This window comes from Psammomys obesus, unplaced genomic scaffold, assembly GCF_907164565.1.
Source record: "Psammomys obesus unplaced genomic scaffold, mPsaObe1.curated_primary_1811, whole genome shotgun sequence".
NCBI lineage: Eukaryota > Metazoa > Chordata > Mammalia > Rodentia > Muridae > Psammomys > Psammomys obesus.
Window position 1 is genome coordinate 27119047 of NW_026596051.1, and position 18757 is coordinate 27137803.

Sequence of the window (18757 nt, forward strand, 5' to 3'; positions counted from 1 at the left end):
GTTCTCAAGCCAGCTCACTGGAATCTTTGCCACCAGGGCCAGCTCTACTGTAACCAATTGATTTTATGTGACTTACTGCCTGTGAGTGTATTCTGTCTCAGAGAAGTTTGTGGGCAGTGAGCCACTTCACACGGGTATTAGAATACCATTCCATTTGGAGTCTGGATATTAAATCCAACCTTGACACCTCTCATAATTGTGAGCAGATGGATTCACAGGTACCCACACCAGGAGCCAGATTCACTTACTTTGGTCATTAACACAGTTTATTATTGGCACACTTACCAGTAAAGCATACATAAAATACAGCTGTTTTATGACACACAGAGCCACTGTGTCTTTACATGTATAGAGGAACATATTAATATGCAAATGGAAAATTAGTTCTCTTATAAAGTTTCACATAAATACACTGAACTTGCCCCAAAAGAAAAGTCCTCATAAAAGAACCAGGTGAAGGATTTACAAAATATTATACAAGCATGGAAAAAAACAAAACAAAACAAAACAACAACAACAACAAAAAAAACCCACCAAAACTCAGTCAACTCAGATACAATTAAAAATAAAAAAGAGGAAATACAAAAAGTTTCAGGTTTATTAAGCTTCCCACAAAATTAATGGATACATGGCTTGGCTTGAAAATATTTGGACCCACAGCAAGTTTACAAATGCATACATTTCCCAGGGTCCATTTGTCTTTGTGTACATAATAAATCTACCCATATATCTTTGATGATTCCTTGTTTCAGTACTTAGCCTAAATTGAAACAACTCAGACCCAAGAACCCTTTAGGGTCAGCTTGTCAGAAAGTCACCTAGCTGTGTCTTCTTAGGGACTTGACACGCGGAAAACCAATGGAAAGTGAGGCGAGGAAATGGGGTTCATTTAAATTACTTTCCCAAAATGAACTTTTTTTCTTTTTCTTTTTTTTTCTTTTTTACTGAAACAAGAAACTCTCAAATGCAAGTCAAAAAGCAGAAAATATTTTACAATATTAAAAAGTCATCTGTAGTTGGGGTCGGCATGTTACTGAGATCCTGAGCACAGCATGGCCTTCTTCGGGTGCGTGGACAGTAAATTCAACACAAAGAGGGAGGTGAGACCGTGCCAGGAGGTGCGCGAGCCTCCGCTGCTTCTAATTACTGTCAGGGACAGTGTCTGTACTTCTCGTGAAGGCCTCCAAGGAGAGGCCGTGGAGGCTCATTTGAACGATCCTCTCAATCAAAAAAGGAAAAAAAAAAAAATTGCAAGAAAGAAAATCAGGTCATGTTTAGAAATAGATGTTTGCATGGAAACGTTTTGTTTGTGTGTTTTAAATTTCACCTCTTTCCTCTCCTGATAGTAGAGATTTGCGACTGGAATTCTACCCAGCGGGGGCCTATGGGCAGCGGAATCGGGCGCCATCTTACTGGGAAGCCTGGGGTGGGGGGTTTTCTGATTTGGTCTCTTGCGTGGCGGGAGGTTTACTGTTCCACGGGCTGCTGTTCCCCAGGGCAGGTGAACTGTTGAAGTCTTCTTCGTCGTCCATGCCGTTGGCCGCATCATACTGCGTGTTTTCTAATCTAGTGATTAGCCTTTCGTCCTCGTCCCCAAACTCACCTCCCATCAGAGTTGGCTCTCCTACCACCATCACATCCTGTGAACAGCAGCTGACATTATTACAGGGAAACCTTAGGGGAGAGAAGCTCAACCTAAAACAACAATGAGAGGAGCTCAGGGGACCTAGGACAGGCACACTCGTGTGCGCTGTGCAACCGGGTCAGTTCTCAATGTCGGGGGGCCGAGACGCATATTGGATTTCTACAGGAAATAAACATCGCCTCCTGATGTGTAACAACCACGCGAGTTTATGTCCTTAGTGCGCAGCCTGACACCGGAGAACGAGCAATGCTAGCAATCTGCAGAAATAAAAAAATGGATTTTTCAAAATTAAAAAAATCCACGCTTAGAACTTGCTGACCCGGGGCACATTTGAGTGGGATATGGAACCTTTTTGGCAATACTTCCAAAAATCGCACCTCCACTGAGTGCTTGTGAGTGGCCCTGTCTATTTGCAGAGAGCTGGGACACACTGGTAGATAAGGTACCATTCTGTAATACCTACACAACTCATTCCAAGCAGTACTCTGTCCCCAGGATGATATACATTTTAATTGAAGACAGAATCCCTCTCTTCTCTACACTGCCAGGTCCTTTTATGCAGCCAATATCCTTGACATTCTGCTACTTAATTATGGTAATTAATTTAGGTAAAGTTTTCGATAAAAACAATGTTCACACTGATTTGACAATTTGCATAGCTAATTAAGTCATTAGCAAAAACCTGCTGATTGCCAACAAGCCCTGAATTTACCATCTGTTATTTCATGGTGCCTGTCACCTATCTCCACAAGGCAACCCTGCTACCAATCTGGGCAGTAAAGAGAACCAGTCTGTCCAGCTGGTACCATAAAAGAAAGATGAAGAGCAAGCTAATTATAATTATGCCAATGGAGCTGGTAGTCATCAGGGATGTGGGCATGCAAAAAGAATCCAAGTAATCACTCCTTTAAGTACGAATTGTCCTTCCACGCAAACAAGAAAACCACCTACTCTAGCTGGGAGCTCCCGTCGAAGTCACAGCTGGAAAAGCCAGGCCTGTGGTAAAGGTAGGGATACACCCAACACACAGGCCAACTTCTATGTTCAAAAGGGATTATATTGGGATAATGACCCGGGTGTGGGGCAGGCTATCTGTCAGGTAGGTTCTTCCAGGTAGGGTCTGAGCAGCGTTTACTTAAAGGTTCAGGGCTTGAAGAGGGTAGATTGCTCTCAGTCTTGCTAGGCCAGCTGCACTGCAGTGGCATGCAGAGCTTTGAAAGAAGCTAATTCAGTAAATGTTTGACCCCTGGGCTTTTTGTATTTTTAAACCCTGGGGAGCTTTCCCTACCATCTGGAAAAGGAAGCCACATTCTCTAATACTGACTAGCACTATGAAGGTGTCCATTGAACACATCCCCTAATTACCAGCTGCTTGACTCTGAGATGAAATTTTATTCATTCCTTCCCTGCTCGCTTCCTTATTTGGATGAGATGATAAACAGGTTTCCACACTATGTTTTTTGACTAGTCATTCTTGTGAACTGGTAAAACTGCTTTTAAGGAGAAATGGTCCAGATGGAGTAAATGCATAAAATGTGAGCTTCGTTAACTCAGAAATAAAGGTACTACAAAGGGTACTGGCCAGAAACTGAACTGGGTGCTTCCAAGAAAGTGTTTACTAGGCAGTGAAGAGCCAAAAATGACACTGACATGTCAGGAGACTCATGAGGACTCTTAAGATGAGATGCAAAATAGACACTGTCTTTCTGACTGGTAAGAGGGACCGCGTGGTTTTAGATGGAGTGTAGATACCGCACGGACTTGTGAACATTATTCAGTTAGCTGCGAGGCCACCATTTCACTCACAGGAGTTGGAGGATAAAATGTGTCACTTAGGTATAGGCAATTAGGAGGCTGTACTTATGATGAAAAACAAAAGGAGGTAGAAAGAATAGGGAAGGAAAGATTGGCGGAGCACAGCATAAGCGTTAATGAACACACCTGGAAGGCTTTGAGGAGCATGCATTGAGTGTCACCAAGTGGGAGAAGGCCATAGAAGCAAACACGTGGCTCTGTGTTAGTACTGTGATTTCCAAGGCCACTGAGAGGAGCTGAAAGAGTATGAAGGAGTGAAGGGTGGTTTAGAAAGCAGAGGAGAAATGTAAGAAGTAGCCAAATTAAGTGTCACTTGAGAAGGAAAGTCCCCGGCACTGCAGATGTGGTCTCTGCATTAGAAAATGACATTCATGCAAGAAATACAATAGGCATGTAGTGATTTGAGTCACTCTAGTGGGGTTCTGGCATAGGCTTATAATATGTGGAGAACTGCTCTCCCACACTCACTCTAGAAATAGCAGGAAAAGATGCCCAGGCCTAGTCGTTTGTAAACGTTCTAAGTTTCAGAGAGATGTTATATTGGCTTTATTGGTTATTTTAGAAGTATTTGTAATTAGAAAGATAACTCTGGGTGTGAGTGTGTTTGTGACTTAGTTGACTAATAGCTGGCTAGCTATAAACGACTAAGAACTTTAGACTTTATGTGTGCGTAGATACTTGAGGCTATTTTATGAACATTTCCATTTGGTTTATTTCACACCTTTACAAAAGGACAGGGATGCTCTGGCTGTCTCTACTTGTTACCTTTACACAAAGTAAGTGAAAATATGTTGTATATTGCAGGCTGCTGTTAGCTAGGGGATGTGAAAAGCAAGTCCCCGCCCCCATGTCCTAGAAATCCCACTTTAGTAGTGAGAGTAAATTTCCTTCCCATCTCCAGCCTTTGTGACCCACTGGGGGCACAGGAATCCATCTGAGAGTAGCCCACAGGCCCTCAGTTCCCCATGAGGCTGACCTCTGCCCCTGAGCTGGGAGCTTGGAGGTGCTTTCCCCCATTTCACACCTTCTCACTAATCCCCCGTGCAAGGACCACCAACCTCTGAGGAGGACTGGAAGTGACTCCTTTCAGGGCCCCTCAATGCTTCTCCTTAAATTGGCCAGAAGGGGTCACTGCTGTTGAATGACACAGGTCTCCATCCCTCCCAGGGTTGAGGCTGCAGTTCGGGATGGCTCCTAGCCCCTGCTCATGAAGTGAGAAGCAGAATCCAAGGATTAAACCCTAGTTCTGACCACATACATACACGCACGCACACACACACTGTCGATGCAGAAGCTATGCAGGCCAGGGCTGTGGTCATTGGCTCGGTAGCCGATGCCTGCAGAGCATTAACAATAAGATGATATTGATTCAGTAGAAACGGGATTAAAAGCTGTGGTCACTCTAGTTTAAAATCCATTGAATTTGAAGCCACTTAAGAGTCTGCACATTTTCATAGCTTGATTCTCTTCCTTGTTTTCTTTGCTCACCTGAAAGCTTTATATAATGAAAATACCTTAAAATGCTTGGTACAGGGACACTGCCAACACTCATCTTTCTAGTCAGTGGTGCCTTGCTCATACAAACTTTACACTCATGAAAATTCCCCAATGGAGCAATCCTCTACCCAAAACCACTTCTTGGCTTAGAGGACAGGAGGATCATGGAGTGGAAAAATCTATGTGTTTGTTAACATTGAAATGATCCCACCCAGACGAGGTATGCCAAAATATACAAGGTACAACACTTTGACTTTCAACGTTTACACTCATGGCAGACATCACTAATGGATGCCCTACCAAAGACTACCTGTCAGAATCCTTCTCAATATGGTGCTCTGTGAGATGGCATGAAAGTGAAAACTTCTTGGTCATGCCCATGTTAAACAGCGAGCTCCTTAATGACAAAGCCCCCTTGGCCTTGTTTTCAAATAATGTTTTAATCTTGGGGTTTCTAATGCCTTGCAGAACATCACATACAGTAGGAGCCTAGAGAATGTTTGTTGAGCAGAAACTAAATTCCTTCAACAACCCTGCTTTTCATTAGCAACATCATGGTTTCAGAATTCTTGAAAATCCATTTTCTTTGTTTGCTAGAGGAGCCTAACAAATATTAGCCTCTAAACTCAGGACTAGAGTTTAGAAACTCTACTTGGGTGGACATTTTCAGTCTATTTTTTTAGACCGGGACTTTTTTTTTTTTCCATTCTCCAGTCACATTTCTATGCAACCAGGAGCAGGTATAATTTTTCTGGTTCCTTAATAAGAAGGCATAGATTTTCTTTGCCGACTTTTCCCCTTTGATCATCACGAATGATGAGTCAAAGTTCTATTTGGAAAATAGAAGACTGCTTGGGAACTTACTGTATTACTTGAGGCTGATAATTCTTAGCAGTCTTAAAATTCAAATGACTCCTTCTATGGCTGGTGGCTATTGTTTCCACTATTCTCTTCTCTTCAATGCAGTGGGGATGGAAATCACACCCCAGTTTGCAGGAGATAGGAAGAATTTCAGAGACTCAGGGAATCCTTGAGCACTGGGTTTATTTTGTCTAAAGAGAACTGACCGATAAGAAGTTGTTGAGGGGCAGATTAGAGAGGCACATTTGCAAGCAGGGGAATTTCCAGATAAAAGTTTACTCTTGCAGAAAGAGGTGAAGCAGGATTAGACAGAGGCTGGCAAGAACAACAGATAAAGGGTGGAAAAGGAAAGGAAGCCAGACTAGGGGAGCAGCGTACCTCCAAAGTCAGTTTCTAGAAGTCATAGTGTCAAGGAAGGGTCAGGATTCAACAAAGTCAAATGTTTGGTGACAGTCATGAGCATGGGCAGAGGAGCCACAAGGAATCATGGCGGGTGGTGACAGCAGGTGATTGTAAGGAGAGGAGTATTTGAAAGTGCCAGTCTATTACTGTAATGAGAAATTGGAGGCAGGAAAGGCCATGGCTCAATTTGAGAAGAGTCAACCAGTGACGAAGAAAGCTGTGCAATCTACTCTCTTTGGACTCAAGCTTCAACACTTAATTTCAAAGTTCCATCCAGCCCTCCACCCCTAAATGCAAGCAGCCTTTGGCTAGGCCCAGAGGTAAAGGGAAGAAGTCAGGGAGTCAAGAGGTGAGGTCAAGCTAGGGGCTGGTTCTATGTGGGCTAATGATGTGTCAGATAGAACTTTCCTGAGCTGCACTTTTAGTGGCTGTAAGCTAATTACCTGGGTCTTAAATAAGAGGGGAGGCCCTTACTGGGGAGACCCAGGCAAATTACAATATGGAGCCAGCGCTCAGGGGACCAGTTTCCAGGGGCATAGTGGGTCTCCAAGGCTGCAACCGAGAGGCCTTAATTTGCCACCAGGCATGCTGCTAAGTGATGCTTTAATTAAACCTCGAGTGCCATATCTCCTGTCAGTGACTATGATGACTTTTTAATTCAGGTCCCATCACAGCACAGACTCTTAATATTACCTCCTGATTCCTCATTTGCAGGGGACGTTACCATGGTGTGATTCCTACCTCTTGACCCATTCCATCCTGTCCCTGCTGTGCTCCTCCCTCCCACCCTCCAAATTACCCAGAACCTTTCTTTTTCTTTTTTCTTTTAGGTTCAGAGAGAAATCCCAGCCCCTTGCGTTGGGTGAAGAGGAAAGGCAAGGCTTTAGGCCTAAAAGCAAAGTGAGACTTACAGGTACCTGACTGGACAGGCTCAAACTTGCAGCCGGGGTCTTCTTCTTGCTGCCGGTGCTATTGGTGGCATTCCCGGCACTGCTGTTGGAAGTGCTGCTCGTGGAGTTTTTCCTTTTTCTCCTTTTGGTTGTCGGTTGCCTTGTGGGTTCTGCTGTAATAGGGAAAAGGGAAGAAGGAGGGATGCACTCTATGAGGCAGGCATAAGAGGCACCCTTTAGCCTCCTGTCCCTCCAATGGCATTCTTTTTACACATCGAAAAGAGAGCTATTTAAAATGTTCCCATTTTGTGTAATCCAAAAATAACAACAAGAGAAAATGGTCGATTTATTTCTAGCATAAAATGTGTGAAACTCTTTTCTTCTGCTTGTAGCTATGACATGATTTTTATTTAATTGTTCTGTCTAATTATATGTCTATGATTCATTAATAGTACTTTAGGGGCAAGCTACAGGTACCACTTTCATAATTTAATTTAAAACATTTTTACCAGTAGAAAAGTCGGGAACTGGCCTACTTTTTCTCTCCGTAACAAAGGAAACAAAGATCCCGTAGGTACCTCAGAAGATGCAGGGTTTGTCAAAGAAGTATTAACACTGGCAAAGCTATGTGCAACACTTGCCCCTACTATATTCATGGCAGCCTGCCTCTCTCACATCTTGATATTTTCGGCTTTCACAGTTGTGGTGAGATAGGAGCTTCTCAGCTGTGTAGGAATACCCAACGGTTTTGAATCTGGTCTTTAATAAGTGCTATCTAATAACTGCAAAATTCTTAGAAAGAATGTATCAGTATGGTAAAACGAGAAAATGAGGGAACATAGGCTTTCTCAGGAATGGACTATTCAGAAATAGTAAAAAAAAATATTTTGGATTTGAATAATGGCACAATTATTTACTGGTTGTGATCCATGACAATGTGCAGTGAGGATTATTCATTTACTTGTTGTCTCTTTGTTTTGTATTGAGCTATATCCAATGTAGTACCATGCAGGCACATCCACATCCACGTAGTTCTGCATCCCTATGTCCCAAGGCATGGTGGGAATGCTCCTACCTAGCAACCTACCGTTCTTGGCATCATCCTCCTCCCTTTGGTAGCCCTTCATCTCCAGAACTTCTGAGACCATGTTTACAAAGACCGTGAGGACTGAAAGCGTACCTGGAGGGGCCACCATCCGCTGCCACTTCTGAAACAGGCAGGTCTTCAGGCAGTCTCGGGGACTGAGGTTGTAGGTTTTGTGTCTCGACATCAGTTCCTGCATTGGCTCCAGTATTACACACAACTGCAAAGAATTCAAAGTCACTGGTGTTCTGCTATTTGATCACATTAATTACAATATTATTCCTAACAGCTGGAATTCATTAGACAGCTTAAGGGCTCTGTTTTCTTTCTTTCCCTGGTTTTCATTTTCTCTATGTAAGTTTGAAGGGACAGAAATATCACCCACACTTGATTATACCCACTTAATGTAGTACCATTTATAACCTGGTATTACAGCAGGATGTGATTTACACACACACACACACACACACACACACACACACACACACACACACACACACACTTTTCTGTACAGACTTCTGGTTGTACACAGCTCCGTAAGGAAACAGGCCTTTCTTTCCCTGGATAAGGAAAGTTCTCTCTTCTGTGGAACTCATTGCTCTGATTTCTGCTCTGGCTTCTGGCTGCGGTTCTTATTTGTATAACCTCACACTGAGTTTCAGTGCCGGTTTACAAAGAGTATCTGGCAGGGACCTGCGTCTTTTAAACTTTGCAGAGCAAGGCATTGTTTCTTTTTTTAAATTAATTTATTCAGTTTACATCCTGACTGTAGCACCCTTCTTCCTCTCCTCCTGGTCCCACCTTCCTCCCTCCCCCATCTTCCCTCCTCTTCTTCTCAAAAAGGGGAGCCCCTCTCTCTACCAACCCACCCCAGCACATCAAGTCAGGAGTGAGCTTGTACTCTTCCCCTATGGCCTGTCAAGGCAGCCTGGTGAGGGAGAGGTGATCAAAAAGCATGCAATAGAGTCCATATCAGAAACAGCCCCTGCTCCCCTTACTAGGAAGCCCACATGAGGCCTGAGCTGCCCATTGGCTACATCTGTGTAGGGGGCCTAGGTCCAGTTCATGCATGGTCCTTGGCTGGTGCTTTGGTCTCTGCAAGTCCCTTTGAGCCTTGGTTAGTTGACCCTTTGGTCTTCTTGTGCAGCTCCTGTCCCCTCCAGGTCCTTCTATCCTTCCCCTCACTTTTCTACAAGGTTATGTTTCTTGATGCTGATTCTCATAAAGGCAGATGATGTGTTTTTATTAATGTGCTCATTTTTATTTTTATTTTACCCATGAAGATCATGTAAATGGCATGTAACCGTAGTCACTCCATGTGGGGGAATTTATTCTGACTCTACATTTAGTCACCTTGTTGTCTCCTTTTTCAGTTTTACTTTGATCCAAGACATCTGATGACAAAATTGAATGAAACAAAAAGACAAGTCATTTAGGATGACCATAGACTTTTCTAGATTACTTTGGTTGTATACATGTCAGAACATCACTGCACTGAGAACTTGCTACCTACTAGGACAAAGTCTGTGACTTGGAATTAACTATCCATCACATATGAGGGCTACAGTGATGCAAATGTTGATATGTGCCTGCTCCTGTGCAAAGCATGGTTGGCTTAGGTGAGGCACATATGCAACCCCCTACCCCCGACTGGCTTCAGCTTCTCTTTGACTTCCTTACCGCCTCTCCCCTTCTATCAGCCCTCACCTTCAGCATCTTCCTTTTTGCCCCCTGAATTTTATTATCTTCTCCTTCTGGTTAATGCCCGCCCCATCCTTAAAGACTGTTACCTTCCTTCATACATCTTCCCGTGTATGCTGCAGTGGCATTGCTCTTTTCCACTAGGTAAGACTCTTGGAATGTTGACCTTTTGCTTTGCCTTTTACATCTGTGTCCCTGCTTTGGCTCCAATGAACAGACGCACCTGAGCAGTAATTTTTAGGAAGACCGAAAGACCTTTTTCAGCCCAAAGAGTAGTCTAAAGAATGTGTTCCTCAGAACCATGTGATCTGACCACTGAGAACACAGATTTTGACTCTCAGCCCCTTCTCATGGAGTCTGCACATGAGGCCCTGAGCCCACACTCCAAAATTCCTCACCTGCATATAATTTTATCACTTCTTAGGAGAGTTTCAGGTCCTCTGCCCACAGATTCTGGGCTTCCCAAGGGAAATCACTACTCTGCCATGTTTCCAGTTTCTGTCCATTCTTTCCTCACTTCTTCCTTCTTTCCAAGTCCCTCCCCACCCCACATCTCAGCAGGATCACAACAAACTTCACCTAGAAAGAATTCACTTATTAATGACAGATTTGCTAAATGCACTAACCCTATCTATAGGTTTTCTGTAAACTTCTTTCAGTGTCCTTGGAAGAAGGAAGAGTTTGAAGGCTTAGCAACACACATACGGTGTTCAGCAGAAGTGAGTGAGAAAGTTTTTCTCCCGGTCCTTGGGAACCCAACAATACAGATCTCTGAAGCACTACAACCTGGAATTGCTTGCTAGACCTTCAACCTAGTGAACCTTCATACTTAGTTTAGGTTCCTCTTAAAAATCTAAAATGCCAAAGAGAAATCAGAAAAAGGGACAGAGTTCTCTTATAATTAACTGTGTTCCAATGTGGTGAGGTCTCTATGTGTGCATTTTCCTATTAAGAATTCTTTCCTGGGATTCAAAGGATATACAGAGCACACGCTTCAGCAATGCCACATGGTCCCTATTGGCAGAACTGAGAGCCATTCACCCTCAGAGCAAAGCCAGGTCATATTCAGGCAGATTCAGAGATGTTTGCAGTCATGATTACGGCAAGAAAAACTTTCAGAAATTCCAAGGACTGGGAAACATTTTTTGTTTTCGTTTTCAGCAAACACACAAAGAGCAAAGGGCTTGAAAATTATTTTCTTTCAGTTCACGTCTTTTTGTTACACACGCAATCGTGATGGCTATAAAAGACACGGGTGAGTGGAACAAGCTGGCGAGTCTCAGTATGGAACCTGACCGTCATCCGGTGGGTCTCATTGGACATGCTGCTGGAGAGCACCAGGTTTCAGCTTCATCCACAAAATAGATACCTACCTCGTACTCTGAGAACTCTCGGTAAGGTGGCGCACGCACAAGTGTTCAGTGCAGCTAGATTATGGCACAGTTGCTGGGACGCACAGCGTAAACCAAGCAGCACCACACTTCCTTTCTTGACATCCGCAACCACTCACTGAGCTCTGCGCTCAGCTGTTGGGAGCTAGGCTTTTGTGTTGGGAACACCAAATACAAAACAACCTTCTGCCCTCCAAGAACATACTGTCCCCTTAGAAATGATTTAGACAGATTAAGAAATCTACCCTTGGTTCACAGTTCAAGTGTCTCAGGAAATCACCTCCTTTTGACAAAACTGTTTTTCATTATTTGACAGGATGACAAAGATGACCTTCTTAGACTCAGAAAGGGTGACTGGTACGGAGTAAGGTATGGACTGGGGGAACTGTACTTACCATAAGAACTCATGATTTTTTTTTTTTTTTTTTTTTTTTACACAGCCTGTCCTCTCTGGATATTGGATTTTTTTTTTTCCCCCAGAAGCTAATCCTTAAAATCTTTCTCTTCCACTTTAACATGGAAATATCTTTCTATCATTGTAACCCACCCCAAAGAAGCTTGCATCTTTGCATGCTAATCAAGAATCCTCACGGCCATTTCTTAGCATTGGAGAGGTCTGGGGCTGGAGCAGCAGCCCGCCCCTTTATTCATGTATGCAGATGAGCCATCATATCTGCTGTGCTGACACAGTGGCTTTGCTGTGCTGTGTGCTGTAGGTGGCAGAGCTAACTCAGATAAGAGCAGGTCTCCTGAGCAGCTAGGCATTACATTTGGGCAACAGCAAAGCCTTGCAACCTTTACAACATAAAATCAGGAAGATGATTGGGGAAGTAGGTTTCTGTTGGACCCAACCAATTCTTGGAGCTGTGATCCTTGCTTTCTGATGTCTCAGAACCTCTTGAGAATATGGCTTGAAAGTTGTTGAATTCACCAGTCTCATATGGTAAATGTTCCTTTTTTTTAAATAATAAGTGTGAGCCAGACCATGGCTCATTTTTCTTATGCTCATTGTGTGTTCCTGTGCACACACACACACACACACACACACACATGCATGCACGCACATTAATGGAATGAATTCAGCATAATAATACAAGTCCATTGATTTGGAAGAACAATTTTATACAAAGCTGTGCCTGCTCCCAAGTTCCCAGCACATGAAAAGAAAGATGACAATCTGCAAGTCTATAGCATCTGCCACATCTACAACAGCACCCATGCAGGACTGAAGTTTAATTTTGTCTCCTACAGTGGTACTGTAGAGTGCCTCCTGGAATCCCAGATGGCTGGCGAAAAGGTAGGACCACCAAGGTCCAAGAGGAGGCTGTGCCATGAGTACGCTTGATTATGAAGCCTTTCAACATGTGTGGCTGCCCAGGCTAGTTAGGACCCCAGAGAAGACAGTGCTCATTCTCAAAAAGCTCAAAGAATGCAACGTTGCAGATTTAGGGAGAGTATAGGCTGGGCTTGCTCTGCATGCTTCTGTTCTGACTTTCTGGGATCCTGACAAGAGGGATTTGCTGAATGAATGGATGCATGGATGGATGGGTCAGAGAGTGAAGCCAGATTAATAGTAAGGAGTCATTTGTCAGGAGTGGACAACTCAGGCACAGACCTGTGGGCTTAGAAGTGATCAATCTATTCAGCCAATAAATGGCTGATGGCATCTTCGGTGCACAATGCCTGACCCAAATGTGTATGTGTGTGCTGACTGGGCAGGGAGGCTTGGGTAATACTCATTTCTGCAATGTCATATCCACAGAGAGACTAGCCAATGTGGACGGTGTATTATTTCACTTTGTTTCCTTTTCATCTGATAGTTTTCCTGGAGGATTCTGATTATCTTCAGCTGCGCACTTACACTCTACACTCGTCTGGCGTTGAAGAAATAAGTGGCACTTGTCTGTGTTGGCCTTAAGCTACCTTGAAGCTGGAGTCCTGGAGTCAGCACGTGGTTGCCACTAAGTGCAACCAACATTTGACTCCTATTCTTTTTTTAATAACATATGAGTGTGAACTACATATTCTTTTGGGCTATGTATATATATGGTGTGTATATGTGTGTGTGTGTGTGTGTGTGTGTGTGTGTGTGTGTGCCCGCCCGCACTGTGCTCCATGTAAAAGAAGACAACCTCAAGGATAAGTTGTCACCTCCCATTTTTGTTTGAGGCATGATCTCTCTCTGGTTGCTGCATTTGCCATGCCATCTGGTTTATGAGCTTACCCCCTCTCATCATAAGAGCATTGGACTTTAGATTAATTAATTAATTAATGTGTGTGTGTGTATGTGTGTGTGTTGTGAGCCTCTGTACTTGTCTGGAGGTCAGAAGACAACTTGTTGGGGTTGGTTCTCTCCTTTTGGCATCTGTGTTCTGGGTCACTAGCCTTGGTGGCATGCAATTTGCCCACTAGGTTATCCCACTGGCCTCACATCAAGCTCTTTTACATGGGTTCTGGCATTCAAACTCATGTCCTTACACTAGTGTTGCAAGTGAGTTACCCACTAAACCAGCTCCCTAGCTCCCTACCTACTCTTTATATCCAGGTCTTTGCAAGGATGCTAGGTAGACACCTTGCTCAGATCTCTGCTTAGTTTTTTTTTTTTTCTTACTATAAACCTTACTCTCATCCTTCCAGTCATCAAAACCAGATGTTGAGAAACTATGTTCTATGTATCATATCTGGCCGTTCTTTATTCTATAGCTCTTGTGTACTATAACAAAGATGAGCAGTTGGACCAAATTCATATGATGCACAAACCCAAATCCATTTATTATCTTGCCCTTCTGAGAAAGTTTGTTGACCCTTATTATGAACAGCACTATTCTAAGGAGGCAGACTAGAAATGACTTGTCATGTCTCCGTGGCAGTGTAGGAACAGAAGCAGACCACCACTCAAGCCACTGCTTTTTGCAATGAGAAAAAATATGCTTTCAAAACAAACAAACAAACAAACAAACAAACAAACAAACAAAAAGTCAGATTAAAGCGACAGGGCACCTAGTGAAACGGTTCATTTGTGACCAATTAACCATTTTGTCTTGCTGTATATCAGTAGGTAGGGGGTTGCTAATGAGCCTAGTTCTGCTCTGAAAACACCTGACTCACACCCACCTGAACCTCTAAAATCACTGAAGGCCCAACTCAAATCCCACACCCTCTCAGAGCATCCCCTTGTATGCTTGAAGTCTTCTTCGCCTCTGTGGCTTTTGCTATTAATCTCTATAATTCCGGCATTTATACTGGCACTAGAATTTTTTTCTTGTGGACTTGTTCATGCCCTTCTTTATGGCAGGACATGTATTACTCTTCTTATTTAACACAGTAATAGGTATACTCAAATATTTGTCGAGTCATAACTTAGTAATAGCCACGGAGTGCCTGGTCTAAGTCTCTCCCTGGAGTATGTACCTTGCACATGCTAATTTTATCATTAACCTTCATCACCTCTTGGCCCACTTTAACAGGTGAGAAAATTCAGACCCAGAGCTGGTAAGTCATCCAGAGCTAATAATGAAGGCTGTGACTATTTTAATGCAGCTGAGGTAACAGTGCTTTCTGAAGGACAGGGGAGATGTTTGGTTGAGTTTGTCTGGCTTCATCACTGCACAATTAACTCTTAACTGCTGCTCTGTTTACCTGTGGGAACATGAACACAAATGGCGTGAACTGATGATAAGATATAGAATCCAAAGCCTTTTAGCACCTCTGTCTAGCTCTTTGAATGTGACATAGATATGTATGCAGAGGACAGATGTTGGGAAGGTTTCAGGTGTTAGATTCCTCTGGGTCAAATCTCTCACATCTGCTGTTTACTAGCTGTCTGTTCCTTCCCCTAGAACTTTAGACTCTGTTTCCTCATTTGCAACTGGAGATAAATGGTGCTCCTATCAGATGGTTTGGAAGAGTCATGGCAAGCTCTTATTGCAGAGCTGGAGACAAGACTAGCACTCAAAAAATGGACATTGGTGTTTTGAAGAATTCTTTTTGCACATCCTGCTTGAGGCAGGGGAATGATACACCCTCGAGTCCGTAAGCTACGCTGTAAAGCTAATCACATGCTCTCTCTGGGACTGAGAGGGCGCCTGTGTATAAATCCCAAATGGTGTTAATCAGGCACTTGACATTTTACTAGACGAAGTCTGAAAATCGGTCCTGTAGATAAGTCAGCCACAGATACAGCAGGTTGAAATCCACAAACCCCAGTTCTTATCCCTAGAAAGTCATTCCTCTGGCTAAACTGAAACTAAAAAGATCTATTAAGAAGGTTTGGGAGTCACTAAGGAATATTCTTCAATGAGTTGCTCCTAATCATGAAACACATTATTTAATAAGATACCAGGAGAAGATAATGTATGAATTTTAAAAGGAAAAAAAAAAAAAGAGGCAAAATAAACCTGACAAAAAGAAGTTGTGCTCTAGCAGCAGATGAGTGAGTCACACTGGTCACCACACCCACCCTGCCCAGGGAGGAAAAACAAGCTAGCAGAGGAAATAACTTCGCCTTCCAACCTATCCAATTCTAAACATCAGATTATGATTTGAGTTTATTTCCTGATAGGATTAAAGGTAGATTGGCTGTCAAATTCAAAATATCCCCTTTTTATCTGCAGCTTCAACCAGGAGAGCCTTTGCCGTTTTTTTCAATTGTTTTTTAAATTGATTATTCATGCAAGTTTATCTTATCCAGGGGTCCCTTCAGACTGGGAGCCACTGCTATTAAGGAGAAGATGGTAGTAGTGACTGCTTCACTATAAAGCAGCTGCCGCTCTGCTCTTAAAGGGACCATTGTTTTTTGTTTTGTTTTTGTTGTTGTTGTTGTTTGTTTGTTTGTTTGTTTGTTTTCCAGAGTCAGCAGACCGAAATGAGTTTCCAATTCACCCAAAGGAGGTATGATTTGGCTGCTTTGCTGAACTGAGGCAACTGCTGGAGACGCTACATCTCTTAGACCCACGAAGCATGGGGGTGGGGTGGGGAATGGAAGGGAGAATCAAGGTCCTCTTTCTTTGCTGTCTCATGGCCATAATTTATCTGTGGAATCTTTTGGCTTGGATAAGCCCTCCACAGTGGTCAGGTAGCCTTCCTATATGTATTTAGTGCCCTCTCTTCTAGCCCTGCATCAGGAGACAAGGGAAGTAGATCTTGCATGTTATTTTCCAACTGACTTCTTCTACGGCTTGGTCTATTGGAGACCAAAGTGAGGTATGTCCCTGGGACTTCGGGTCTGAGTTATGCAGACCATGCATGGCCTTATAACTACAGAGATAAAGTCTCTCAGGTCTGGAGGATGGAAGTCTGGAGGCAAAATGTAAGCAGGGCCACGCTCTCCTGAACACCAATGAAGAACCCTGTGCTTTCAGGAGGCTGATGGCTCCAGTATCTTTGGTTTTCCTGGCTTGTCACTCTAACACCCCAGTGTCCGCCTCCCTCGCCATAGGCCCTTTCCCTGTATATGTCATCTTCTCTTGTTAGAAGGACACCAGTGATTGGGTTGAGGGCATGCCTGAAATCCAACATGATGTTTACATTGATATTCTTTAATATCACGCTTCCAGGATCATGTTCTAAAGTTCCAGGTGAGCAGGAAAACTTTTATGGACTCTAATACATACTTATAGATATATTATCTGTATATATTTATTAAAAAATATATGTGTATATATATACACACACACATATATAAATAAGTATGTGTTTCTCACACTGTCAACAGTCCAGGTCACTTCTGCACCCAGGTCCATAGCATATGTCTCCTTCTATCAGGCCGCCTGACAGAGGCACTGCCTGCCTTTGTGTCTGTAGCCCAGGACTGACATTGGCAGTCTTTCCCTGGCTGCTTGTCTAGGTATATTATTGTCACCAACTTTCCATATGAAATCTCTCTAGTACATTGTCCACTACGAAGTTTGATTTTTCCTTGGTGGGCGCTGTTTGACCTACATGTTTTGGAAGACATTCAGCAATATGTAAGACTTTGGGTTGCATGGGGCTTCGTGAGTAGGGTATGGCAACACATTGCCTTGGCTTTAAATTCTAGCACCTAATAAATGAGTGACCTTGAGTAAATCCCTAAATCTTTAGGTGTTGTGGTTTCCCCACTGGCAGAGCTAGTACCTCACCAACGAGGTTAGTAAAACAAGTAACACTGTACTTAAGCAGGTGTTAGCATATGGGAAGTGCTTTACATGCTTATTATGCCTGAGGACTATACCCTGGCTTCCCAGAGGACAGTTCAAATCTGTCAGGACATAGCTGTTTACATTTTACAGAGGTTCCTTTCCTTACACACAAATGTGTGTATGTATATTTACACGAGCACTCACAGAAAACATGAATGTTTGATTTTAATGGTAGAACGGATGCTTATGATGTTTGCCATGTATACAGTATGTTACAGCATCATGAAGATGTTCTATTGGCATCTGGGTTCTCGCCATGGTGTCTAGATATTTTCAAAAGGAAAAAGAAGCCCCTGCACCAACAGACTTCCAGGAACTGCTGTTTCACAACTTTCAAACAAACAGTTCTTCACCGTTCTGCTGAACTAGGGGTCTGAAAATAGAGGCTAGCTTTGCTCTCACTGATAGGATGTTACTCATTTAGAGTTCAAAAGAGAAACAGAGCCAGGCTTATGGATGGATGTGTGAGCACGATCTTAAGGCAGAACGCTCTTTTTTCTGGGAGGCCTTAGTTCTTGTTCCTAAGGCCTTCAGAGAATGAGGCTTGTTCACTTAACGAAGGCTCATCTGCTTTACTTACAGTTAACTGATCATAGATGAACCACATTTACAAAATACCTTCATAGAAACACCAACATCCTGGCTAAGACAACACATGATGCTGCGAAATGCTGAACTGTGATAGTGTCCCTTGCTATACTGTAAAATACTAGGCACCTTGTCTGTGTCCTTGTGTTTAATTAGATTTTTCTTTTATATCTCTGAGCACCAAGTAATTTGTTCATTGAGGGTAATGAACCAATACTTGCACATGATTATGACACAATGTAAAAGAGAGACAAATAAGGAGTTCACCATCAAAATAGCCTAGGTGCACGCCATCCACTTCACAACTAAAGTAACTTGGGTTGAACCCAAAGTGCATCTCCATAGGCTCCTCAAGGTTCTCTGTGTGCTCAAAAAAAAAAAAAAAAAAAAAGGTAGCATACTAGGAACCTGATGGGGACCACAGGAGACTCAGTTCCTCTCTTAGGCTTTGTGTTAGATCAGTGGCTCTTACCTGTGGGTGGAGACCCCCTTGGCAGTTGCATATCAGATGGCCTACAAATCACATATGTACATCATGATTCATAACATTAGGACAATGACAGTTATGAAGTAGCAATGAAATAATTTCATAGTTGGGGGTCATCAGGAGCTAGATTAAATGGTGGCAGCATCAGGAAGGTTGAGAACCACTATGTTAGAGGGAGACACAGGTGACAAGTAGCATTTACAAATGGGCTGCTGTG

General features: G+C 43.1%; 1 protein-coding gene across 12 annotated transcripts in view; it reads right to left on the reverse strand.

The window, feature by feature from the left end:
• Positions 1-254: 254 nt before the first annotated feature.
• Ldb2 (LIM domain binding 2) overlaps positions 255-18757 on the reverse strand; it is a 297382-nt gene continuing 278879 nt past the window's right edge. The window contains exons 6-9 of one of the 12 annotated variants that reach the window (XM_055624199.1): positions 8291-8414; positions 7132-7283; positions 4519-4664; positions 1574-1640 (exon numbers count right to left, since the gene is read on the reverse strand). In XM_055624199.1, the coding sequence (XP_055480174.1) occupies positions 4557-4664; positions 7132-7283; positions 8291-8414 (384 nt within the window). In that variant the 3' untranslated portion in view covers positions 1574-1640; positions 4519-4556. Of the gene's footprint in view, positions 1903-4518; positions 4665-7131; positions 7284-8290; positions 8415-18757 lie in introns of all 12 variants that reach the window. The other 11 variants (XM_055624201.1, XM_055624202.1, XM_055624200.1 and 8 more) reach the window with 11 other exon arrangements.